Source organism: Aedes albopictus, chromosome 2 (genome assembly GCF_035046485.1).
Source record: "Aedes albopictus strain Foshan chromosome 2, AalbF5, whole genome shotgun sequence".
NCBI lineage: Eukaryota > Metazoa > Arthropoda > Insecta > Diptera > Culicidae > Aedes > Aedes albopictus.
Window position 1 is genome coordinate 38,829,018 of NC_085137.1, and position 27,519 is coordinate 38,856,536.

General features: G+C 38.0%; 1 protein-coding gene across 1 annotated transcript in view; it reads right to left on the reverse strand.

Moving 5' to 3' along the window:
• LOC109421249 (centaurin-gamma-1A) overlaps positions 1–17,031 on the reverse strand; it is a 560,936-nt gene extending 543,905 nt beyond the window's left edge. Inside the window, exon 1 of the mRNA XM_029854525.2 lies at positions 15,406–17,031. Coding sequence (XP_029710385.2) covers positions 15,406–15,676 — 271 coding nt within the window. The 5' untranslated portion in view covers positions 15,677–17,031. The remainder of the gene's footprint in view (positions 1–15,405) is intronic.
• Positions 17,032–27,519: the final 10,488 nt, after the last annotated feature.

Sequence of the window (27,519 nt, forward strand, 5' to 3'; positions counted from 1 at the left end):
TTCTCGGCCGGAACGGGAATCGAACCTGCCGTCTCCGGATTGGCGATCCATAGCTTTAACCACTAGGCTAACTGGAGACCCAATCTATTCCTTAGTACATGTTTCTTAAAGGAGTTTTTCAAGATTTTTTTTTTCTATGAAATGGTTCTACACCTACAGGTGTTATTTCAAAGATTCCTTCAAAAATTCTTTTTTTTAATTAGTAGTTCTAGAGTGCTCACGAGTGCGAAAAGAATTCTTCCTGGTTTTGGTTTTGTTTCTGCGGGATTACCTTCAGAAACTTATTTAGGTAGTGGTTTAGGGACTTTGTGTACAAATCTCTTTAGAAATTGTATAACATTTTTTCTGAGATATTTTTTAGAGGTATCTCTAGGAGTTTTTTTTAATGATCCCTTCAGTAAATCCTACAGGGAAGTTTATGAAGAGATTTCATCAAGAATTTCACCAGTACCTTTGCCTGCGATTTTTGTAGACTTTTTTAAAGAGATTTGTTAAGAAATACTTCTACGATTTTTTCCACGAATCTCTCCAGAATTTCTAAATCATATTGAAATTACTTGCACAGTTACTCCAAAAGTCTCTCGTGATTTTTTTTCCTGAGAATCAAGGAAATACCTTAAGATATTTCTTCAGGTATGCTCTTACGTTTTATCCTAGCCATTTATCCAGGAATTGCTAAAGAAATTTCTGTCCATAATTTTTTTCAAAAAATATTTGCAAGCAATTCTTTTAGCAGTTTTCAAAGGTATCTCCATGAGTTTTTTAAGGGATTTTCTGAGAAAATATTTCAGGGATTTCATAGAAATTCCTTCGGTGCTTTTCGGCATCGATTCGGTTCGCAAAAATATAGTACTTGCAAGTCTGAAAGTGAGCTCAACAGACTGCATCTCATTTCTGCGAGCCGGATCAATTTATACGAGAATCTTTTAAATAATTTCTTAAAGAATCTCTGAAGAAATTTCCGATTAATGTTTTAAACGAATCCCTAGAAGAATTTCCGAAGTAAAACCTGATAGATCGAATCCTAGAAGTATTTTTTTCTTTGAAAGAATCTATGAATTAATGTTGGAAAAATCCCTTGGGCTTGGAACCCTTAGACTAATTTATGAATAAATGTCACTGGAAGTTTTGAAGGAATCTCCAGGGAAGTATCTTAAAAAATTCCTGGACGAATTTCAGGAAGCTTTGTTAGAAGTTCCGAAGGAGTCTGTGAAAGATTTCTGGAGAAATTTCTGGAGTAATCTTTGGTTTTCTCAAAGAATCGCTGAAAACATTTCTGAAGTAACTCATGGACAAAGATGGTTTTCTGAAAGAACTCTCGTACAGATTCAAAAAAAAAATCTAAGGAGAACTTTTTGAGGTAACTTCTCTAGAGAAACTTCTGAACAAAAAATCCAACAGAAATACCACAGGAAATTCTAGTCAAAATTCTCCAAGGAAGTGCTTTCAAACGAAATCCGTGAAATTTTTCATAAAAGGAATTTCTCGAGGATTTGCTAAATGAATACATGGAGCAATATCAGAGTAATCATGGAAACCTAAAGAAAACTAAGATTTTTTAAAGGAACCAATGGGAACACTCCAGATGTATTTCTCAGAGGAATCTCCGAAGACATTCAGGATTTTTGGATAAATTTCTTGGGATATCCGTGTATGGTTTTCAGATGAATCCTTCAATAGTTTTCTGGAGGAATTGCAAGAATAATGTTTGAAGTATTTCATAAAGAAATTCATGGAATAATTCCTGAAGCGATCCATGCAAGATTTTCTAAAAAAAAGTTTGGGATATTTCGGACGAATAAAGAGTGAATTATCCAAACTAATCCCTTTAAGAAACTAAAGAAAACCTTGAAGAAAATTTCCGAAAGGATCTTTGAAAGATTTTCTAAAAAGTTCGTAGGCCAATTTGTGGGGTAATCGTTGAATGAATTTCTAAAGCAATCGCAGTACAAATTTCTGAAATATATCTTTCATTTGGAGGGATTTCTGAAGGAATCCCTGGAAGAAGTCAGAATATCAGATTTTTTGCAAAATATGGCACAGGCTCTTGTTACATTTATCACATGAACAATCGCTATAAAGGTTCTTCCGCTTTTCCAAAACCTTAAAGCTGATTTTTTCTTACATGATTAGGAATGGGAGCGCAAAAGAAAATTTATATATTAGAGCGCAAACAAAAATGTTAAAAATTGAAAATCTCATAAATAGAGATAATAATAATATCAGAAAGGAAGTTCGTCTTTGGGGTTTATCCAATGGGGAATGTCATAAAAAAGCTTTTTTAACGCATTCGGGGGCTCTAAAGCTTGGAATATATACAAGGATCATTTTATTAAATTCGTAAATGCGTAAGAATATGAAAAATCACGTAGGAAATTTCCCTATATTTTACATACAGGGGATGGCCAAAATGTTTGGGATAGGCAACTTTTTCTTTCTCACAAAAAAAAAGTTTAACAAGCTGCAGCTGGAAAATGCACGTGATTTAGGCATGTCTGCTTCCGATTTTGACTTTTTATCCGAACAATTGCAACAAATGATTGATGCAATGTTCAAAACTCAAACTATGGCTGAAGCAGTCCAGGTTGGAGTTAAATTTACAAATAAAATAGTAATTGGATTACGTTTTGGTAATGGATCCAAATAAATTTTTGAACATTTTAAATTGGAATGCTCGTTCTCTAAATGGCAAAGAGGATGAGCTATTCCATTTTTTAACAGTTATTAATGTGCATATTGCAGTTATTACTGAAACTTATCTAAAACCTGGGTCTTCAATCAAACGAAACCCAAACTATTTTATTTATAGAAATGATCGCCTAGATGGAGCATGTGGTGGAGTTGCTATCATCGTTGACAGGCGCATCAAGCACCAAATTTTTTCATCATTCGAAACCAAAGTTTTTGAAACTTTGGGTGTTTCTGTTGAAACAAACTTTGGTAAACATACTTTCATTGCGGCCTACTTGCCTTTTCAATGCACTGGCCAGCAAATAGATTTTCTTAAATCTGATTTGCGAAAATTAACTCGCAACAGGACCAAATTTTTCATAATTGGTGATTTTAATGCGAAACACCGTTCGTGGAATAATCTTCAGTCCAATTCAAACGGCAGGATTTTATTTGATCAGTGCTCTTCAGGATATTTTTCTATTCTATATCCTGATAGCCCCACTTGTTTTTCTTCTGCTAGAAATCCCTCAACAATTGATTTGGTCTTAACTGACTCAAGTCAGCATTGTAGCCAATTGATTACTCATGTTGACTCCTGTAACATTTCAAATTTCCCATGAAGCGATTTTTAATCCCATCAGCTCTACTTTCAATTATCACAGAGCTGACTGGGATACATATAAAACATACATCGATAGCCATTTAGATGTTAATGTTTCATTGGAAACACATTTTGATATTGACAATGCCCTCGAAACTTTGACTAGTACTATACTCGAAGCTAGAAGCGCATCAATATCAAAGTGTGAAGTCAAATTCGACTCAGTTATTATTGACGACGATCTGAAACTTCTGATCCGTCTTAAAAACGTGAGAAGAAGACAATTCCAACGAACTCGAGATCCTGCTTTGAAAGTAATCTGGCAGGATCTTCAGAAGGAAATTAAAAAACGTTTCACTGAATTGAGAAACAAAAATTTTGCAAATAAAGTTTCTCAATTAAACCCCGGCTCTAAGCCGTTTTGGAAATTGACAAAAATTTTGAAAAAACCTCAGAAGCCTATTCCTGCGCTGAAAGAGGATAACAAAATATTATTAACTAATTCTGAAAAAGCACAAAAACTTGCCAAACAGTTTGAAAGTGTATAATTTCAGTATAGGTCTCACTAGCCCAATAGAACATCAGGTTGCCCGCGAATTCGAAAACATTCTCAATCATGAGAACATTTTCGACAATTCATTGGGCACTGATTTGGACGAAGTGAGATCTATTATAAAGAAGTTTAAGAATATGAAAGCTCCGGGTGATGACGGAATTTTCTATATTCTCATCAAAAAACTTCCAGAAAGTTGCTTATCATTTTTGATTAATATATTTAACAAATGTTTTGAGTTAGCATATTTTCCTGAAAAATGGAAAAATGCTAAAGTTGTTCCAATTTTGAAGCCTGACAAAAATCCTACCGAAGCTTCTAGTTATCGTCCAATTAGCTTACTGTCATCTATCAGTAAACTTTTTGAAAAGCTTATTTTAAATAGAATGATGATTCATATTGATGAAAATTCTATTTTTGCCAATGAGCAGTTCGGATTCCGCCATGGACATTCGACTACTCATCAACTTTTACGGGTAACGAATTTCATTCGTGCCAATAAATCTGAAGGTTACTCCACTGGTGTAGCACTTCTTGACATAGAAAAAGCATTCGATAGTGTTTGGCACGAAGGCTTGATCGTAAAATTGAAACATTTTAATTTTCCACTATATATTATTAAAATTATTCAAAACTATTTATCGGATCGAACACTTCAGGTAAACTATCAAAATTCCAAGTCAGATAGATTACCTGTAAGAGCTGGTGTTCCACAAGGCAGCATACTGGGACCAATCTTATACAATATTTTTACCTCCGACTTACCTGATTTGCCACAGGGATGTCAAAAATCGTTATTTGCAGATGACACGGGTATCTCAGCCAAGGGGCGAAGTTTGCGTGTCATTTGTAGTAGATTGCAAAAAAGTTTAGATATTTTTTCTTCTTATTTGCAAAAATGGAAGATTTCTCCAAATGCTTCCAAAACTCAACTTATCATATTCCCACATAAGCCAAGAGCTCTTTATTTGAAACCCTCATGTAGACATGTTGTCACTATGAGGGGAACTCGAATAAATTGGTCGGAAGAAGTTAAGTATCTAGGGCTCTTACTAGATAAAAACTTAACTTTTAAAAACCACATAGAAAGCATTCAAACAAAGTGCAATAAATACATTAAGTGTTTATACCCACTTATTAATAGAAAATCAAAACTTTGTCGCAAATACAAATTTTTGATTTATAAACAAATTTTCAGACCGGCCATGTTGTACGCTGTCCCAATATGGTCGAGCTGTTGCAATACCAGAAAGAAGCAACTTCAGAGGATTCAAAATAAAATTTTGAAAATGATTCTGAAGTTGCCTCCCTGGTATAGCACTAATGAGTTGCATCAAATTTCTAATATTGAAACATTGGAACAGATGTCAACTAAAATCATTGCCAACTTTCGTCAAAAATCGTTGCAGTCTCCTATTGCTACGATTAGTTCTTTGTATAATTAGTTTAAGTTGGGTCAGGGTTAGGATAAGTTGAAAAAATGTATTTCTGACACGCAGGTGAAAAATAAAGCCTGCAAAAAAACTTAACTGCTACAGCAAATGAAATGTAATATGTTATTAATTGGTATTGATAATAGCTTAAATTTATTTCACCAAATTAGGATGATAGTGTGTTATAATACACAGAACACCTAGATTGAGTTGAAGAATGTAAAAATTAATTGAGATACTAATAAAGATTATTAAAAAAAAAAAAAAAAAACTGATTACGTCATGTCGAGTTACTTCCGAGCTATTATCCGTATCGACGACGATGTGATGATGAAGGCGACGATGACTACGGACACAGGCTGGAAGGCGATTGGCGGCGCGGTTGCGCTGCTGATCATGGGCCATACCGACGAAGGTGATTTTGTTGAAAGTGAAATTTGGAGTGGGTTTTCCTTGTAAAAGGTGATCGCCACAAGTGGCTATACGTGGATGAACAATGCTTGGTACCACCTCCATCCCTGTCTTATTATGACGCCTTACCGCAACGGAAGTACAAAGCCTCTTACGTCGTCGTCGCGTTCGCGTCGACAACTTGCAGCCATGCATGCATTCATAATCCCTCTCAGTCAGTAGAAGCAATTGGTGGAAGCTCTACAAGCGGTTCAAGTTACGAATTTGCGAACTAAGCCAATAGTAGACGACCTTTCGCTCTGATTGACGGCCGGTCTGCGACGCGCACCGGCATTCTCAAGCCTACTAGAAGAGGACTACCGAACGACGGCACTTGTGTGGCTGCCCACTTGTTTGCTCTACACGACACCGGCGGCGACCACTACGCGCGGTCGAATAGCTTTCAGTGCCAGTGTCAATCACACCCGTGCGAACAGAATCGGAATGGAATGCAATCAACGCAACACGGCCCAGCCAGAGCACACAGTAGAGCAGAAAGTGTCCCAGTTGTGTTTTGTTTTCAATTGTTTCGTCCCTGCACCGGCCGGCGACGGACGGTCGTCGGTCGGCGAGGTAACTGACCTACGCTATTGTATTGCGTAGAGCGGCCAGTTGTATGGATTCCAATGGCACTACTGAGATGTCCCCATGGAAGGATCGCACAATGGTCGGTCACCTGCCGACAGCTTTACATCCGGTTCAGTACAATTGGAATGTCTTTCACCAGCTTCATGCTTCGAAAGGTGAGCTCACTTGGTATTCTGGCCTTTCGTGAATCAGCATTGTTGGATTGATCGAATTTTTATATTCTTCTCTTCAGCAGTAGTTGCGATGCGACTCAAGCAAAAACAGCTACAACAGCATCGTAGTTTGCATCGTACTCTCTCCATTGACGGAAATTAAGAAAAATAGTACTTCTCAACTTACTTGTACCTTCCCGTTTTGCTGCTTATTTTCTGGGTTACATCAATAAATATGGATTGTTCTCGGGTAAGGACAAACTTATACAAAGTTTTATTGAGACGTACACCATTTTAAGGCTCGCACTTAAAAGTATGTTTGCATTTTCTAAATATTCTAAGGTTAACTGGAGGAAGGTGATTCCACAGACAAACAGATGTAACAAGAAATTTCCATCGACCACGCTTTTAACGATCATTTTAAATTTTCATAGTTGTGGCTTTCACAACCAGAGGTGCGCGCATCATTTTTCTATGTGTTTGACGTTTCACACTTACGCCTTTTGTTGACGATATTGCACAACACAGTGATTCGTGCAACTTTTTCTCCAGGTGCTGGTAGTGTAAACTGGACGATGGATTTCCATGAAAATCGTTCAAGGTGTAACGTCTGTTTGTCTGTGGTGATTCTTTCTGAGCCCCTTTCAAAAATCTAGGAATAGTCCCTCTGATGGGGGAATACATTCTCTGGGACACTCATCTCATCGCCAGGGAGACGAGATCATAATTATCAAACAGTTCTGGATGATTTTGTGGCTATATCGGTCTCTTTCTACTCATAGTATAAGGGAGTAGAGATCAAAGTGGATAATGAAATGATAGATATGATAGAATTCGCTAGGTAGCGAACAAGTGTGAAAATTTTATAGAAGGTGAAATTAGGCAAGTAGGCCATGTATTGAACGAATACATCGAATGCGTGAAACTTCTGCTGTGTGACCTGTGCTTTTAAACAGATCGGCTTGGTTGGTAGTTCATACCATCTTACCAAGACTGGCAGAAAGTTTCAGGCACCCAGCTGCCTATGTATTGTTCTACACATACACGTTGTTATGAACGGAGTGCGAATTCCGAAAAAGCTACCGATCGATAGAATTTGTTCGCTACCTAGCGAATTCTATCATATCTATCATTTCATTATCCACTTTGATCTCTACTCCCTAGAGTGTCCTTCCCGGGACATCCAGGGACAAGAATTCCCGGGATTTGAGTGATTTCGGGATTTCCCGAATCCCGGGATATCATTTCAGAAATCCCGACAATCCCGGGAATCCCGGGATGAAGACAATTTGTAGATAAAACTGCCAAATATCAGGCCAAAAACTTTATCTGGCCATTTTCACTTTCGAAATATGAGCGGTTTTCTCACACACCACCATCGGGCTTTGGGCACTAGGTCATACTTGAAAAAAAAAAAAAACAATCATTAATGATAAACTTGGTATCATGTTATGCATTTCATTCATCTTTTTCTTTTTATTGGTTTATTCAGTAGCAGCAAGAACAAACTGGACATAGCCCACATACCATATTAGGGGCTGTCCATAAACCACGTGGTCATTTTTTTGGGACTTGTCAACCCCACCATCCCCCCCCCCCCCCCCGCGTGGTCATTAGTCCATACAAATTTTTTTTTCTTCCATACAAAATGGTCATTGGCCGAACCCCCCCCCCCCCCTTATGACCACGTAGTTTATGGACAGCCCCTTACATTGTAATTTTGGAAATCTGAGACCAAACTTTTCCTATATTATGTAAATAATTTGAATTTTTCAGATGAGAATTAATGCATCTCAATAACAAGTACAAAAGTTTTAAAATTATGGAAAACCGCAATTGCAAAAAGAGTCCAACCTTTTGTATTGAAATATTCGGAAACTCAAGAGTTCAAAAGGTACTCTAAAGTTATATTGAAGTGCGATTTTTACGATACATATCAACAATACAAACATCTTCCGTAGCGATATAATACAGATTATGATAATTATTTCTCTTAAACTATTAGATATTGGTAGAAAATTACTTGCAATAAATTAACTACTAAATAGTTGAAAACAGACTGTTTTTGGCGAACATAACGTTGATACTTCTATATGTATTTCGTTATTGACATTTGTACAACAAGAAGTAGTGCAGTACATTGTATAGACATTTTATAATACTTCTTGTGATGGATACAGAAATAACCATAACTTAAAAAATGAATATTTCAACTGCACAAAAGCTAAACAAATCAATTTTCTGGGTTTTATTGAAATTTTAAAAAATCCCGGGATCCCGGGATTTCCCGGGATTAGCTAAGTATTTTGTCCCGAATCCCGGGACACGAAAATTGGCCGGGAAATGGACACTCTACTACTCCCTTATACTATGAGTAGAAAGAGACCGATGTAGCCACAAAATCATCATGTTATTAATAGAATACGGTCGATATCAAACAGTTCTTAAAAACGTTTAAATTAAAACTATATGACCATGCTTAGGGTAACGGGCTCGCTGGAAATTTTCTTGATTTCCTTCGTGCCTGCCATACGATATCATCATTGGTAGAGGAAGCTCTCAGATATTAATTGTGGAAGCGCTCATAGAAGCTGAGAAGCAAGCTTTACTCCAGTGGGGACGTAACGTCAGACAAATGAAGAACTGACAACTTCTTCAGCAATTTTCCAGAATTTGTGAATATATAAACGTAAAATTTCCCTGGAGTTTCTACCATGTGTAATCAGTAAGAGATCTATAAAAATATTTTCTCCAGAGTTGCTGAAAACTACGTCTGGTGTTTCGCTGAAATTTGCCTGACATTGAATTGGTTGAAAATTATAGAGGAATCAGGCCGAAATCGTCGTAGGGAAGTTGCTGATTTTTTTCCACTAATTGTTTCAAGGAATCCTAAGGGTAGGCATTCTTTCAGAATGTAATCCACGAACTCCTTCGAGTTTTCTCCTGGTGTTCTATCAACTTCAAGGATTACCTTTAAAATTTTCTCCAAGGGATTTCTTGTGAGGTTCTTCTAGAAATATCCCATTAGAATTATGAAATAAAGTTACAAGAAAGTTTCAAAGCTCTTGCGGATGAAATGTTTCACGGATCCCACATAAATAAATCCAGGGACTCCTTTTGGAATTCATACGGAATCATGTAGCAAATCCTTCGGCAATTTTGTTTTGTGTTCCTTTCAATTGAAATTTTTGCTCATGAATATCACTTAAATTTTTCAGGCCATTTTTCTCTAGCAAATTTGCTTAAGGAATGATTTCATAAGTAATTTTTGATGAAATTACAATCGTAGCAACTCAATGTTGCAGTTATCATGCATGGTTCATAGTAGCAAGTAGTAGTGTAAAAATTGTTTAATAAAGCTCATTCTCAATAGTTCTCTCAACCCGAGTAAAGGTCTTTTCTTCAAGCTAGATACCTATATCTAACATTTTTCCCTGCGGTTTCTCAGCTTCTCCAGAATTTGTTTTCCAGAAATTTGCGCTAACATTCAAAAAAGCAATTTCTTCAAGTAATCCTTCTGGTTTTTTTCCAAGATGCCATCACAAATTTTGCAAAGATTCACCCAGAAATTTTCCAGGAGATTCTCAAAACTGTATGATTTTCATAAAAATGAAATAGAGTTTGTATTTTATGAATAATTGAATAGGCTCGGAAACACGTCAACCAATTTAAAAAAAATTTTCACTGGTTCATTTGTACAAGGCCCCGACATGTTCGTCGTTAATTTCTCCAATAAATTCTCAAAAAAATCTAGAATAACTGCAGGAACCCTTTTCAAGATTTCAACAAGAATTCCTCCAAAGATTAGGAAATTCTTTCAGAATGTTTTTTAAAGATTTTCTCAAGACAACCTCTACATATTACTTCAGAATTTCTTCAAGATATTCTTCAGTTTTCACTCAGCCATTCCTTCAAATAATTCAATTCGTGCAGAAATTCCTTAACATATTGTAGAGAAGTTCCTCTAGGGAATCTTTATTGTTTTTTCAGTAATTCATCAAGAATTTCTTGCATGAAATTCTCCAGAAGTTCTGCCACGTACAGTTGGGTCTTCTATTAGACGCTGCCACCCACTTTACGTCCACCACGTTTTCCAGGCTGTCTTCTAACCAATTTAGTTCATTTTTTGTGTGTGATTATATAGTAAGCACTAACTGCGCTAAAAATATCAGTTGGATTGGATGCAACACAGCTGAAAAATTACGGTGGGCGTAAAGCGGGTAGCAGCGTCTAATAGGAGACTCGAATCGATCCTCTCCAAATTTCTTTCAGCGATTCCTTCAGATATTTAGATTTTTTTAGCACGCTATTACGAGAAAATAATGATGCACTACAAATGCACATTAAAATATAACATCTTGTAGTGGAACACTACAAATGCGTAATAAAATAGGACATCACTTGCGGACATGTACAACACAGAACATATAGTTTGCCCTGTTACCCTATTGGATAACCATTTCGATGCCAGGATGTCGAGGTTTCATAAATTTTGTTGGTCCATCAGCCAATCCTGTAATCGTATTTTCTCCGGCAGGTTGCCTTTAGTTCACAGCATTAGTTGCTTTCATAGCTTGAGTTTTGTCTAGGAATTTCTAATCCTGAGGGGGCATGCTGATTCGACAACACCTTTTCATTTTGATGTTCCTGTTAGGGAACGATTCCCTAATCTTGGTTTTTGCTCGAAATGACCTAAATGTAGGCCATGAAAATGAGACTATGAGATCTCATGATGCTCTGATACGCCAGAGCATAACAAATGTGCATTTAACTTGGTTAAAATAGAACACGTAGCACAAAAATAAAACTTGTAATAATGCTCTTTGAATTCTTGCGATTCTTGTCGAAGTTTCTCTATGAGGTTTCTCAGAAGTTCCTCAAATATTCCTCCAGGGATTGAATCATTAACTGCTGTAGAGATTCATTGAGAATTTTCTCAGGTATTCTTTCAGATTTTTTCCGGGGACTCTTCATTAATCCTTCCAGAGATTATTTCAGAAATCACTTCAGGATTTATTTTTTGGGGTTTCTCCGGGAATATCTCAAGAAATATTTCATGGAATTACTGCAGTGTTCTACAGATTGCTAGGCATTCCATTAGAGATTCTTTGAAAAATTCAAATTCTTTAGAAATATATTTAAGCGATTCCTTAAAGATTTCTTCCACATTTGTATCAAATCTCTGCTGGGTATCCTCCGAAAATTTCTCTAGCGATTATCTAAGAAAATGTTTCAGGAATTTTTGTTCATTTTGCAAGAAATTATTTTACGAACTCCTCCAGAAGTATTTTAGGCAGTTCTTCCAGGATTTGCTTCAGAACACCCTCCAAGAATCCCTTTAGTAATTTATTAAGGAATTTATTCAGAAACTCCTCCAATACCTTTATCAGCAGTTTCTGCTGGGTTTTCTGCAGAAAATATATCAATGATTCCTCCGCAAAAAATTCCGAGGTTTCTTCCATGCATTCCTTAAGAGTGTCCATTAGAAATCTCTTCAGGACCCTTTTTTCAGAAATTCCTTCCAGTAATTTTTCCTTGAATTCCACCAAAAATTTCTCGTAAAGTTTATCTACGAATTCCTGCAGAGCCATCTCAAGGAGTTCCTCCTAGTATTCCCCTGAGATTCCTGCAGAAACTCCTGAAACTCCTCCAAAGAAAACTTCAGATATTACTTAAGAGAATTTATGCTCAGGAAATTTTCAATTTTTTATTGAATTTCCCGGGGTATCAACAGGAATTCTTTTAGAAATATCTTCAGCGAATTCTTGAAAAATTATCTACTGTTTTTCTGTAGGCTTCTGTAAAATCCGTGAAGGAATATCTGAAAGCATTTTTGGAGGAATCTCTGACGGAATCGCAGTAGATATTTTTGAAAAAAAAAACCGTAGGAACAGTACCAAAAAGAAACCTTCTAGAAAGATCCTCAGTCATTGGAGGAGCCATTGAAAAAGAATATGAAAGAATCGCTAAAGATTTTTTTAAAATCAGTGGACACATCCTTAAGCTTCTGAATGAGTCTCTGGAAATATTTCTGGAGGAATTGCTGAAGAAGTTCCAGAAAGAATCCGTGGAGGAACTTCTGAAAGATTTTTTTAGTTATTATTTACGTATATTTTGATGTTCGCTAATTCTATACTCTCTTCTGAAAGAATTGTTGGATTTTTTAATTAAATTAAGAAGCAAGTCATTTCTGTATAAATCCCTGAAGATAATCTTCATAATCCTGGAGGAATCCTAGAAGATGTTTTTTTTTTTTTTTTTTTTTCCATTCGTTTATTTGGTTGGCTCAAATGTTTAATTAAAAACTCCACAGAGCCGAGTTTCTTAAAGAATAATTGGTTATTCTAGCACAGAATAGCAAATATTAGAAAAAATAATCAATATCGTGATGTACGAGCGATTTTCTTCTTAGGGCTTGTGCCTGAGCTGGAGCCTGAAGCAGCATATTGGGCCCGCCGTTGATTCGCCTGTGGGTTCTTCATCGCCTCCTGAATCGCTATCGCTACCTCTTCTAACGTCTTCAGGCCTTCTTTCCGTCGTTTCTCCTTTTCGGCATCGCTGCTTGTCTCGATGCCGACTGGTTGTACCACTTCCTCTTCCAGTATCTCCGTTGGTAAATCTTCATAATCTTCATCTTCTTCCAGTACTTCAACCACTTCGCTCTCCGACGTTGTCCGCTCTGTCGATGCAGTTGCCAAACCAGAAACGATCCCAGCATATGAAGGGCTCCCTAAAGCTTCCGAATGTTTCTTCTCCTGACGGGTTTTCCGTTGGGGACAAGATTCCCGTCGATGTCCCATTCCTTGGCAATGGAAGCACGTGTCTCTTAGTCCCTCGTAGAATATGTTACCTTTACGTCCGGCGACAACTATCGTTGATGGTATGCTTGTTTTTACGTCCATGTACACCCCCCGCACTCCGGTGTACATGTGATCGAGGCCCAAGTTTGCGGGGAACTTTTCACGTACCGTATATTCAATTTTGCCATAGTCTCCGAGTACCTTCGACAGTTTTGCATCATCCAGCTCTGGTGGTAGGTCGAACACACGGACGTATCTCATGTTGGCACCCGCGATTGTCATACGCACCTCTATTTTCTTTCCACTTCCATACACAAATTGGCGTGGTTGCATATTCTTCTTCAATGACTCGACCATAGCCTCTTCCGACGTGAATTTGATAAACAACGACCTATCTTCCGCTGTTTTGTACGTTGTCTCAATATGCAATAAATCAGTGTCCAACGTTTTCAAGAAGGCGGCTATTTCAACCCATGACGGTCGGGGGCTGCCTGCGGGGAAGCGAAACTGGACAGTATTAACAGCCATTTCACTCATATCGATGAGCTGCTGTTTCTACAGCAAAGAATACCACCGATAACACAATTGTGACCGGCCGGGACCGAGAATCAAGGCGCGCTTGTTAAATAGGTAACAAAGCAGCGCAAGAGACGATAAAAAAACCGAGCTACAAAGAGCACATTTGCCTACGTCTATTCCGGGCGACGGTAGCGGTAGAACTGGCCTAGAAGATGTTGCTGAAGAAATTCCTTGAGTAATACCTGCAAAAACTGAAAGAATTTCTGGAAAATGTCAAGAGAAACACTGAAAATTCTGTAAAGTATAATGGAAAAACCTTATAAGAAATTTCCAAAGGAAATTCTGTTCTAGGGAAGATCTCTACAGAAAGGTCCAAAGGCATCTTTGAAAGAAATCCAGGAAGAATATTCGAGAAAATACATCGAGAAATACCCGAAGCAACTCCTGAAGGAATCTCTGTATGAATTTCTGCAGGAATCTCTGGTGGATTACCTGCTTGCCTGCTTGGAGTTGTGGAGAAATCCATTAATGAATTTTTGAAGGAACCGATGGAGAAATGCCTGAAAGAATCCTGCTATTTCTGAATGGGAAACGTCTACGCTTAACGTCACACTTTGAGGAGGGAGGGAAGATCAGCAAAGTGTGACCATCTATACCCAAATGTTACAGATTCCATACAAAAACTTATCCATAGGGGGGACGCGGGGTTGAAAATGAACAATTTTTGCGTGGGGCATTTTATGGACTTTTTTAACAATAATGGAGCAATATTAGAAGGATCTATAGAAAGTTCTCTACAGAAATTCTTCGGAAAATTTATAAAGGAAACTCAGGAGAAATTTTTAAAGAAATCTCTTGAAGAATTTATAAATGGAGCTTGAGGGATGTTTCCTAACAAATCACGGAACCTGAACAAATAATTCTAGAGGTTCCTTTTAGAAATTCGGTGGATTTCTGTGGCATTTTTATTTCTACATTTTTTTTGTTTCAATATCATATAGAAATGCAAATGCTTTTCGAACATTCTACCAAAAAAAATTCAGATATCTCTAAGGATTTATTCAGATATCTTCCAGGAGATTCTTTCAAGGACTGGTTTCGTATTTTATACAGCAGTTTCAATAAGAATTTTTTTTTTTTTTTTTTTTTAAAGACAAGGACACGTTCAATGCTTCCAGTGAGCTTTTCGCTCTTTGAAGGAAACCCGACACTAGACAACGGACTAGCATGCAACGCCCAGTGGCACAGCCGAAAACTTTTCCTGACAGCTGTGGCGGGAATCGAACCCGCGCTCCTCAGCACGATGCGACTAAGAGCTTGGTGACCCTAGCCACACGACCTCGGAGCCGCACAGAATTATTGATAACGGAATCGAGATTTTTCTTTGAAGATTGTTTCAGTAACGCTGCTAGGAATCTCCTTGTAATGCTCACGTTAATTTCTTTAGAAATGCTATTAGGAATTTCTTCGTCAATTGTTTTTTTTTTCAATTTTAAAGCGATTCTTTTATATAACAGGACAACACTTGCTTGTCAAAACACAGTCATTCAGTAGGTCTCAAATAATGTGTGACTTCCACCTGAGTTCAGGCATAAGTGGAGGAACTTAAACTTCCCCCGACATCAACAACTCTCACCTTCAATGCATACGACGTGGTCGCGTATCTGCGCCGCCACCTGCCCATCGTCCAGCAGGTCGATCAGATGGTAGATGGCATAGATCGACGGGTGGACGCTCTCGAAGCGCTGAATCTCCTGCCGAATGGCCAGCGAGTTGTTAAACAGAGACTGCAAATGCGCCCGGGAGCTATTGGTGCCCGCCGCACCGGCACCACTACCTACTGGGGCTCCTGGACCTCCAATTCCACTGGGACCGCCGCCACCGCTGCTGCTAGTGTTGTTGTTCATTTTGCTGGCTGACCGACTGGATTTCACTCGTTTTTCTTTTCTCTTCTTCGATACGCTCTTTGTTTGGTTTTCTTGTGCACCTTCTTCTATACTTCTTGGGGCTTTGCAGCTCCACACACCAACTTAAACGCAGAAATCGACAATAAATCAAAGGCGAATTTTTTTCGTTTCTTCACTTAGGCACTGTCACTTATCTCCCGCACGAACAGCATGTGATTTCCTGATTAACTCATTTAAAATTTTCGCAGCACACGCTTCTTTAACTCCACACTTCACATCGCGCGCGATCTTTTTAAATGCCGCTTTGCTGTCTTCCTTATCACGCGTTGCACAATCTCAATCCACGCGATGTCGACGGCTAGGCGTATTCGATTCCATGTGATAAGCGATTATCAAAAACAATAACAACGCACGACCCGCACAAGCCGCATTCCGATAGATGCATTACACAATCCTGGGGAATTCTTCGTAGTGTTGCACCGAGATCAAACCTTGCACTAATTCACCAGAAGGATTCTTTTCCTTGCAGCAGCTCTCCAACTTGTGGGCTTTCTTCACGAACTGACCTCAAAACACTCGCCTTCTTCCCGCAGGAAGACAACGTCATGATCCAAAGCAAAAGCGAAAACGGCACTGCTCCACTCAGCGGCGCAATCCAGCACGCTCTCCTCGAACTCGCCTCAACTCAACCTCAACCTCAACCACCCGCCAAGACAACAACAACGATGTAACTTGGCTCCTCCGTCTTGCTTCTCACTCGCACTCACTCAATCTTCTTCACCTGTATGTAGTAGGTACTCTCGCTTGTTTCGCTTGCTCTTCTTTACCGCACCACAATCCACACTCCTTCAACACTTATATTCTTCGTTCTTCCTCGCAAGAACAGCCCGCAACAGCATCCACTCACTGTGCCATTGAATATTCTTCCAAAATCAATGCCTGCATGCACTACACTCGCTCAGCACCCCGCGAAATGGGAGCACTCTAATCTGCACCTTTCACCCCAGGATGAGAACCCCGCACCGACGACGACGTAATGAAATCGATCAATGAATCAAATTCATCTCCTCAATGATGATGCACCCACCAGTAGTAACCATTCAAAGATTCTCGACAACGACGTCGCGAACGATTACGACGACGACACACACGGAACTTATCATTCACTGAATTTCTCCAGCAGTGATGTTTCCTTTTTCTAGCAAAGAGAAAACTGCATCAAAAACATCAACACTTCTTCGCATGCACGGCTGATAGATACCTAGCACTCAGCTTGTAGCACAGTGTGAAACACTGAAAGATAGAAAGACCCCGTCGCCGACGACGAAAATCGCGATACGCTTCCGAAGCGAGCACCAACTCAACTGAACGGACTTTCCGATTCTGATCCGTTCTTCGATGAGTACTGTGCTTGTGGGTGAATTGATTGTGTTCGTTTCACTTTGGGCCGTGTTGTGTTCGTTCAGAAATCAGCAGCGAAAGCCGAAGTGTGATGAGCAGTGATGCCAAATTAATTTCATGAGAATTTGAGATTTTGATATGGTTCTTCTGCACACTGCCGAAGTTCGTCCTTAGCATGCATCGATCGAAAACTCTGAGTGCTTCCAGGTCCTCCTCGAGTATGGTACACGTCTCGTGTCCGTAGTGGACTCATTCTAGCATGTTCTTCATAGATTACTCCATATTATAAGAAGTTTTCAAGAATGTTAACGGATTATCTTTCAGGAACCTGGCTGTTCGAGCCCGTATGAAGTTGATCGATCATCATCATCAACTTCTTTTCTCGATCAGCCTAGATAGCTGTGTAGTGTCGGTAGCGGTTGTCTCAATTGGCTAAGAATAACACTACGGATGGCCTGATCCAGTGGAAAGAGTCCACTAAACAGGTGACCCCTAATTCATGGTGTGATGCGGCTTTATGTTTACCGTGCCTAGGAATGAATAGCTAGGGGGGTCTAATAAAAACCTAACCGCAAACGGAGCCTGTGGAGTACCAGGGCGCCCTCCACAGTATGTTGCCCTTACTGCGCTAACCGGAGCAATGGTGCAGTGGATCTTGTGTTTCTCCGAGCGAGATGATCAGCTGCCCTTCTTTAGTCTCACTTGGGGCTAAATAAGGGCGGTATTATGAAGATGTTGTTAATTAGTTTAAATTTTCACCTATATGGTTTCGCATTATGCGATTTACACAGTGTATTATGTGATATACATAATACTGTGAAACGCCTTTGGCGTTTTCCAATCGATACCGATCTGGTTTTGTTGCTGCTGTTCTTTGTTGTGCTGTTGTTGCGAAGAGTTTAATCTTGCCTAGTTTGGGTAGTGGCTACGGTTAGGATAGCTCAGATCAATCTTCAGCATAAAAGAACAGCAACAATCAATCTTTGCAGACTTATGCAAAATGGATCAGCCCAAGTGGCCTTGGTCCAAGAACCTTACTTCCGTAAGGGGAATTTCCATAAACACAGCAAGAACTGTTGAACTTATTTTCAGTTTTATAATGTTCTTGTAGTTATCTTCAATCATCCGTTCTTGATCAAGAGCAACTGTTCTCGCATGAGAACAGTTTGGTACATGAAAAATACAAGAAAAAACTCAAGCATCAGATTTTGATTCTCATCGTTCCATTATTGCTGCCGGAAACCCAACCGCGACGCGGTGCAGTGCCAAGTTCCTCCGAATGCAGCATCCGAAATGAGGTGGGTTTGGTCATCCAGGACGTCGATTTCCGTGCAATCGGGGTTCCAATTATTGATCTTCAAAATCAACATCTACTTACCTGTTGGAAGTGCTGACCGGAGGAATGAGGCACTGCACCGCATTAACACGCTAACGCCGCTCAGCACTAAAGTGCATAATTTCCAGACTACACCAAAAATATGTAACCCTTGCACATTCACAAAATCAGCTCCGGTGTTCGCAAAATCGTTAAATTCGCAAAAAATTGTGTACAGCAATTTAGCTAGGTTTACTAGTGACCTTGGAAAACAAAAAATGAGTTGAGTTGATGTCGTTTTGCAGAGCAATTTGGTTTATGCATGGTTTTAAAGAACAGGTGTTGAAGAATACTTCAAACGCATTATAAATTTAATTTTGTTACTTGGGTCTCCCCGCATAAACGATAACCATAAGATTTGCTTAACCACCCATTCGGGATACAGTTCGAACAGTATGCGGTATTGTTGAAACGTCTATATTACGGTCCGTTTATTGTGTAGGTTTATTAGGGTCGTTATTGATATTTGCGGGAATCTCATACCTTAGTATTTATATACGTCGGCTGCGCACCACGTCTTCTTTTACCGGTCGAATGGCTCTCGAGAACCATTTTAGTCGGAGATGACTTGACCCGCCCACCATAGCCTCCCGATTTTTGCGGTACGGACGATGGTTGGGTCTCTCAGCAGCTGATGCAGTTCATGGTTCAATCTCTAAGTGAAAACTAGTATCGCCGAGAGCCGAGTGGGAGTCAGAAAAGGTCAGTTTTACCGTTAAAAAGTTTGTTAATGAACTCCTTTCAAAATTTAAACTTTTTTCAATTTGGTTAACTCAATTGAGACGCTGTCTCTTTTCGATTCCAGACATCTTACAAATATAAAGAAGAAGACAACAAAGAACTTTATATTATACAAACACATACGATCAATAATACAAGGGGTGGCCAAAATGAGTGGGATAGGCAACATTTTTCTCCAACAAAGAAAATCAACATGCTCTGTAACCTCTCATAGAGTGCATCAAAAAATCGCAAATTTTGACTGTTTATTTACCTATAATATGTGCATCATTGGTACAAATTTGGACTCGATTGATCTTTTTTTCGCGAAGTTAGAACCGTTCGGGTAAAACACTATTATTAAGACAACTAATTTTTGACCTGTCATATCTCGGGAACCAGTGAACCAGTGAATTAAACGAAATTTTGATCGTTTATCAACAATAAATTGATACTTAATACGGCGTTATAAAATGTAATATTTCCTCACGGCGAATAAAGTTATACCGGGTTTTTACTCATATAGAGGAAAATAAGTCTAATTTACAATACCACACAAAGATTACTAAATGTATTTGTTTACGCATATTTGTAGTCAGAAACGATAAGCTCGGATTATATTAACCAGACTGTAATGCATCCGTAACGCATTTGTACTCAAATGAGTTGCACTCACGATCTCATAGTGCTTGTAGCATTTCCCCGCTAAATACGACCACAATGTAGAATCATCTTCTAGTAAAAGGTGATCGACCTTACCATAATAGTCTTTAGTAATCATCTGTAGACAATTAGCCATTACTAATCATTATCCAGTGTTATCCTATATAAAACATTATCGTACTCCAGTCCAGTTATTAACAATATAACCGTTTATCAGTATAATCGTTTAGTAGTTAACCAGTTTTTTTGTATAGTGTCCGGTACCAGTCCGTCGGAAATATTCAGTGAAGCTAAGTTCCAATAAATACAGTCGTTATTATAGAAGAATAAGTGTATCCGTTTTATCGTCGAATAAATGTTGTTATCGTTCAGAACATTATCGGAATCTGTCGGACAATGAACGATCATAATCGCGGTGATAATGAGCACTGATATGAAAATGTGACCCGATTTTGTCAGCCCCATTTTGCGACAAACTTTTTGCTCTCATTATCTTACGATCACAATTTAAGCTATTTATTAATATTTATCATCAAACTACAGCTGAGATGCAAAACATAGAGGAATAAAAAGTTTGAAAAACTGATTAAGTTAGTGAAGAGAGCAAAAAATGTGTTCCGAAAAGGGGCTGACAAAATCGGGTCACATTTTCATATCAGTGCTCATTATCACCGCGATTATGATCGTTCAGTGTCCGACAGTTCCGACTCCTACCACAGACGCTCTTATGTGCGAAAACAGTGTTCTTCCTGAATTCTGAATAGGCTCAAACATATCTGATTAGAGATAACTTGAGAACAGAAGTGGAAAATCTTTGGATATCAACACTAAAATTTATTGACATTGATGTAAAAAAAAATACAGTTTTTCGAGAAAAATCCAAAAAGCATCAATCCATGACAACTTTTTTCAACGTTTATGCACCAATGTTTTAATAATTTGTGAAGCATTTATATATTGTTAGTGTACGTTCAAATGTTCATTCAATTTGGTTTTGGAAGCCAGAGATATGACAGCTCAAAAATAAGTTGTCTGAAAAATAGTCATTTACTCGAACGATTCTAACTTTGCAAAATATTAATCAATCGAGCCCAAATTTGTACTAATGATGCACATATAATAGGTTGGCAAACAGTCAAAATTTGAGATTTTTTGAAGCACTCTATGAAAAGTTATAGCATGTTGAACTTTTTTCGCGAGAGAAAAAAAAACTGCCAAACATTTTGGCCACCCCCTGTAGTTATCAATATTGATTATTCAATTAGTATGCATTAACAATGAAAATAAAATTTTGTAATGTCTTACCGATAGTCTGGCAACCCTTCTCTCCACACTCGTTTGTTGTCCGAAAAGCCCGAACGATGTAAAAAGCGTGCAAACACGCAAGCTACGAGTTTTGTTTGTACAACCAACATAATCCCGTCGTCGTCGCGTCATTCGCACACGTGTGTTCAAATCCGAACGAATAGCTGTACTCAAACACCCGTCCGTGTGTCCATGCGAAAAAAAAACGGTACCTGATGATCGTGCGGGTGTGTGGGTTCACTACAAGCCTCATGACATCGACGTTGGTGCACAGGTGAACGGCAAAAGTGTGGGTGTGCTTCATTGATGCGACGGCGTGACGTCCGTGTGTGAAACCAACACACTACAAGAGCCGTTACATGCGAGTGGTAGAGTAGTAGAGGACACATACCATCAATGAAAACGGGATGGGAATCAAAATAAAAAGCAGAATGAAAAGCGAGGGGCGATACGATAGTGTTAGCGTTAAGTGTTAGAAGCTTCACGGCTTCACCCCACTAGCGTTTGCGTTGGTGAGTAGCATCGGGAAATGTGGTGAGATACAAGCACGTGACTTTTAAATTGATCGTTAGTGAGAATCTCATGGCTTTCTAGCTTTCTTTTTTCTTTTTAGTTTTGAATATTTACCACCGTGTTGGAATAACGTACTTGTAACAGCTATGTGAGAACTCATCAAAAACATTTCTTTATGAAGTTTTACTTTTTTTTCTGATTTTCTTCAGAAATTTATTTGAAAACTTGCTTGTGTTTTGTAGTATTTGTGCTTCAATGTACTGCTAATTAACATTTATTTCAGCAGGATTCAGGTAAATGTATCGTACGATATAAATAATATTTTATAAATGTGTAGGGGAAAAGCGGGTAACACCGTCAGGGTGGGTAAGCCCGTCACCCCAATGATTTTACCAGGAAACAGTTATTTAGTAGCTTTTTGGTCACACGCCTTATTTGTTTTTACCATTTTTACTCTTTTGAGACAAATGATACCAAAATTGACCTGTCAAACACGAAGAAAATAAACAAAACAAACGCACGCATCAATGCACCAACGGCGGATGTAATATTTCGTCGGTAGAATTTAGCTTCTGGATTACAAAAGAAGTGCAGAAATTCACTTTCATCAATCACGTATTCTCATCTGTACTATTCTTTAGTGTCAAGATTCATTGAATGGTCAGTTTCAACAATTTTTCAGAAAATACGGTGTAAGTTAAGAATAGTGGCCTTTTCGGGTAAACCCGTCACTCATCGGCGGGGGTAACACCGTCATGCTCTCCGGATCACCGGATGTTTGTTGAACTGGCTAGGCATTTTTATCAGATGCCACGCAACTACAAAATGATGACCAAACGGGGAAATTTCTATAGGGGTCGTCCATTAATGACGTAGCATTTTTGGGGGGGGGGGGGGGGAGGGTTGGAGGTTTGGAGTCTCGGATTTTGCTACGAGTCATGTATTACGTATTGGAAAATAGGCTACGAGGGAAGAGGAACGGGGTGTCAAAAATCGTCAAAAATGCTACGTCATTTATGGACGACTCCATATGGGGTTCTCCTGGGATTCCTGCGGGATTTTTTCTAAGGCTTCTTTCAGTATTTCCTACAGTTCCTGAATTATCCAACTAAATCTACTAGCATTTCTCCAGGAGTTCCTGCTTGGACTCTTCCTGTTCCTTCTAGACCTTCTAAGGACATATTATGTGGATTTTTTTTAGCGATTGCAAATTCACTAGCGCCGCCTAGTACCAGAATTCCGAAACACGTGGCCCGTTTTATGTAAGTCTATGTCATATTGATCAACTTTGCCGAAGACACCAACTTTCTAAATAATTGGATTCTGAGATATTAGGGTTTAAAAATTTACATGCTCACTAGCGCCGCCCAGTGGATGAATTTCGAACTTCGTAATTCATCATCTGTAAGTTATTGGCGTATCCAATAATTTTTCCGAAATTCCTAATTATCAGGGTCTTGAGCTGTCGCATATCGTAACGTTTGCTTGTCAACCTCATATAGTTCCTGTAGTGCAATTTAGCATCAAACTGTTGGTGGCGCCTCTGGCGGCCAAGTTACCAACTAATCATTTGAACCAAAGTTCTAAATGGTAGATCTTTTCAAGCCCTAAAACTTTGCCGAAGAAAGTATTGCGCTATCTCTTAACACACCCGAGATAATTGGCCAAACCCCCGAAAAGCCCAAATCCCATAAGCTTAGTCTCCTATTAAGCGGATTCCAATTGCGCCCCCGACCAGTGATTTTATAAGAGTATCGACTGTACAATGATTGGTAAACCATCACTGCACTTCTAAAATGCCTTGAAAATATTTTAAAATTGAAATCTTCAAAAGTATCTTTAAAAAAGTATGTATGACGGACTTACCCCATAGGGGTGACGGTCTTACCCGCACTGAATTAAAAACATCAATATGTAATATGGTTGTGTTATGTACATTGTTCGTCAGAATAAACATAATTTGACAATTATAATGCACAAGTCTTATAAAAAACTAGTGAATCAAATATTCTGCGTACTGAAAATATCAATTTACGTCTTACATTTATTTTAAAAACTCCGAATGCTTAAGATGACGGGGTTACCCCTTCCTCCCCTAACTGTGGCGTATCACTAATATGTAGCTTATTTGACGTACGATGTTAAAATTATTTCATATTTCAGATTATCAACCGAAGAATCTAGTAATTCAACCAAATGTCAACAAGATGACGAGGGAACCAGGATGAATTGGGCAGACAACTGATTCGAAGCAGTCTAACAATGGTGCGCCTGAACGTTAACCAAGCGTATCCTTTGGAGTTTACCCTTCCACTAACAACACCCAAATTACCGTGACACCTAGGCCTGAGAGATCGTAGAGTTGTCTACATTTTTCATAGGTGTAAAAAACTAACCATCCTTTCCCATTCCTCGGCAGTCGCAAGGACGTGGCCAGGACAGTGCTCGACCATTGGAGGATTGCGTCAGTCTTGTCTAAGAGTCATAGATTAGTCCCAAATCTTTATGCTTTGGTTCGGACGGGAAGGAGGCAACCCTCATAACAGCGGCCTAGGACTGTACCACCCCACGCTGTTGTCGGTGGTGAATATAAAACTCATCTAGATATGCGTATTCACCACTGACTGTGACAATTTGCCGCATAGGTGACGCTAGTGTTGTCAACGCTAAAAAAAATGAATCCTTACACAGCATTCGAGAAAATTTTCTATAGGCTTGGATGTCTGTTCTCTGTGATACACCCTTTAGAGTTTCTCTAGAAATTTCCCCATAAATGTTTTTTCATGGTTCCTTTTGAAATTTCGCCAGGGATTAGAAGTTTTTTTTTGCATTTATTTAGAATATCCTGTGGAATTTTCTCCAGAGTTCCTTCAGAGTAATTTTTACAGTGATTCCTTCTGAAATTCTTTCAAAGATTCTTTTATAAATTGTGCCAGTGTTATTTTCAGAAAACCTTCTGGAGATTCCTTCGGAAATTCGATTAGATATTCTTTATTTTTCAAAAAGATAATTATTTTCTGGGAATTTCTACTAGGATTCTTCTGGAAAAATCTCAAGAGTATTAGTATTTCTTACTACTTCTTCGGATATTCCTTAAGGTCTAGAGATTCCTTCTACGATTCGTTTGGAGGGAAAATATGTTTTTAGAGATTCTTTCAAAAATTTCTTCAGAGACTTTGTTGGCGAGCGATAAACGAATCGTGATTTTGTCAATTTATTCGGGCGATTGAAGGTAAACTACAAATTCCTGCGGAGATTTCAATTAACTAATTAATCAACATAGTTTCAAATAATTACAGTATTTCTTACGTTTGATGATTCGTTTCCGTGATAAAGTTTTCTTAAAGCGTTTGATAGGATTACAAATTTCAGGCCAAATACCTAGATTAAGAAAAATATTTTTATGAACTCTATTTATAGCAATTAGGGATACGCTCACCTTGGGGCTAAGGCTCAAATAACCATCATTCAATCATCAACAATCATCAACTATTAAAAAGCAGTTTTTCCGCTCAAATCCTTAAAGCCTCTAATGAAAATTATTTCACTGTTATCTAGATGATAAATGAAGTGCAGTGTTAAGTTTTATTATTATTCGTTGAAATTTGAGCGAAAAAAGTGCCTTCAAGTTTTTCAATACGGATGATGGTTTGTTTCCTCTTAAGCAACAAAAGTATAGTAAACTGCAGCAGTAATTCGCTTTTAACTGAAGGCCTAGCACCTAGATGTACAGATAAGATAGTTTGAGTTTTACCTATATGTTGAATAGTTGCGTACGGTAACCTTAGACTTTAATAAACAGTTTCTAGCAATAGTCTTGCAATATTAGTTGCAATGAGCTAGATGAATAATATTAGTTGCAAGTAATCATAGTAAAGTAAGCATCATTTAAGTCTTTATCAAGGTCGTATCTAACTGCATGAATAGATATAGAATAGGCTCTCAAACTGCCGTACCAGCTGGTACGCAATCTTCTAATAATAATAGCAAATAAAGATTTAAGTAGGTTTACAATAGAACATAGGCTTAATTTCATATAAATTCTTTCACTTCACAGCGCTTCTGTTTCGTCTCGAATGTTTACAATTGTTTTCCTCTATTCGCTTTGTCTGTGTTCTTCCTCCTCGTTATTATCTATTCCAATCCCTCTGTTGAACACATAGGTGTGGTCATGGTATTGTAGATGTTGGGCCGCTGGGGCTAAACGGTGGCGGGAATAACAGACTTCTTCAGACTTTTAGGGATTTTTTTGGAAGATCTTCCATGAAGTTTTCCTGAAATTTCTTCAAAAGTCCTACAGAGATTTCCTCGGAAATCTTTCATATACATATAAAAATAATGAGTTTTACACGTCATGTAAACTTCATTTAATTCATGTAAACTTACTGTTATGATGGTTTACATGATACAGTATGACCCATAAAAAAAATGCGAAATTCCATTTTTTGCGGTATTTGATGATTTTTAATGAAATAATCCTAATGAATCAAACTTTTTTGGATTAGGATACATTAAGGAGGTCATTGTCATACAGGATCTCTAAATTTTTTGTCAAAATATTCATTGGTTACGTATATGGGATACCTTATAATTGTTAACAATTTCTAAACAAAATCAAGTTTTCCTCTAATTTTCAGATCAAAATGAACTAAGAATAAAACTTTAAACACATGAAAACCATGAAGAAATATGCACTCTTTAATACGCCCATGTTTGAACAATATTTTAAAAATTATTTCAAATGTTTAGAAAACAAAAACTAAAAAAGGTGCTACATATTAAAATCCGTATGTAAGATAAATTAATATAAAACTTAACACTGTTTGAACATTTTTCAAAACAATTTTTTGTCGATGAAGGCATATAAACCTACCTTTATGATAGGTACTAATACAAAGTACTTAAAAACAATTTCATGCTTAAAACATAATATTTTCTAAAAATCATCGCTCCAATCATGTGCATCATATGTCACACATTTTTACATTCTTTTTTCGATCTGTGTAGGGTTCCTCCAAGAATTCCTAGTAACATTGCTTTAGGGATTCCTTGGAAAATTTCCTCAGAGATTCCTGAATAAATTCCTCCAGAAATGTTTTTAGAAATCGTTCCTGCGGTACTGTCGCATATATCTCCTGATATTCATGATAATCAAAACGAGTTGTTGAAATAATCCCTGAGGGATTTTTAAAGGAATTCCCTGGAAGATTGTCTGACTGAAGGAATCTCTTTAAAAAACTCCAGGACTGGAGATTTTTTCAAGAAGTTTTCAAATATTTTCTGGAGTAATTCCTAGGCAAAAATTCCAGAAGAAATTTCAGAAGTTATCTCTGGAGGAATTCCCGGGAGGATACCAGAAGAAACCTCTCGAGATCCCCTAGGAAGATGTCCTGCAGATATTTCTGAAGAAATTTTTTGAAGGAGTTAGTACACAAAAATCCCTTACCAGTAAAATTTTTTGAGAAAATCTTGCAGAAAAAAATGTTGAATAAATTCTTTAGAGAACCGCTGAAGAAGTTTTTGAAAAAAAGGTATTTTTTGAAGGAATCTTTAAAAACAACTTTGAACCCTCTTCAAATTTTCATAGACTAATAACTTGAAAGGAATTTCAATTTGTCTCTGGGGGAATTTTTGGATGCTAGGCATTCATACCAGAATACCAGTAAAAATTTCGGAGGAAATTCTGGAGAAAAAATCCTAAATGAATTCTTTAGAGAACTGCGGAAGAAATTTTCGAAAAAGTAGTTTTTTTAAGCAATCTTAAAAAAAATGGAAGAGATGGAGAGTCCTCTACAGGCATTCATAGAATAGTATCTTGGAAAATGCTAAATTATATATTCTGAAGTAAATCTGTAGAGATTACTGA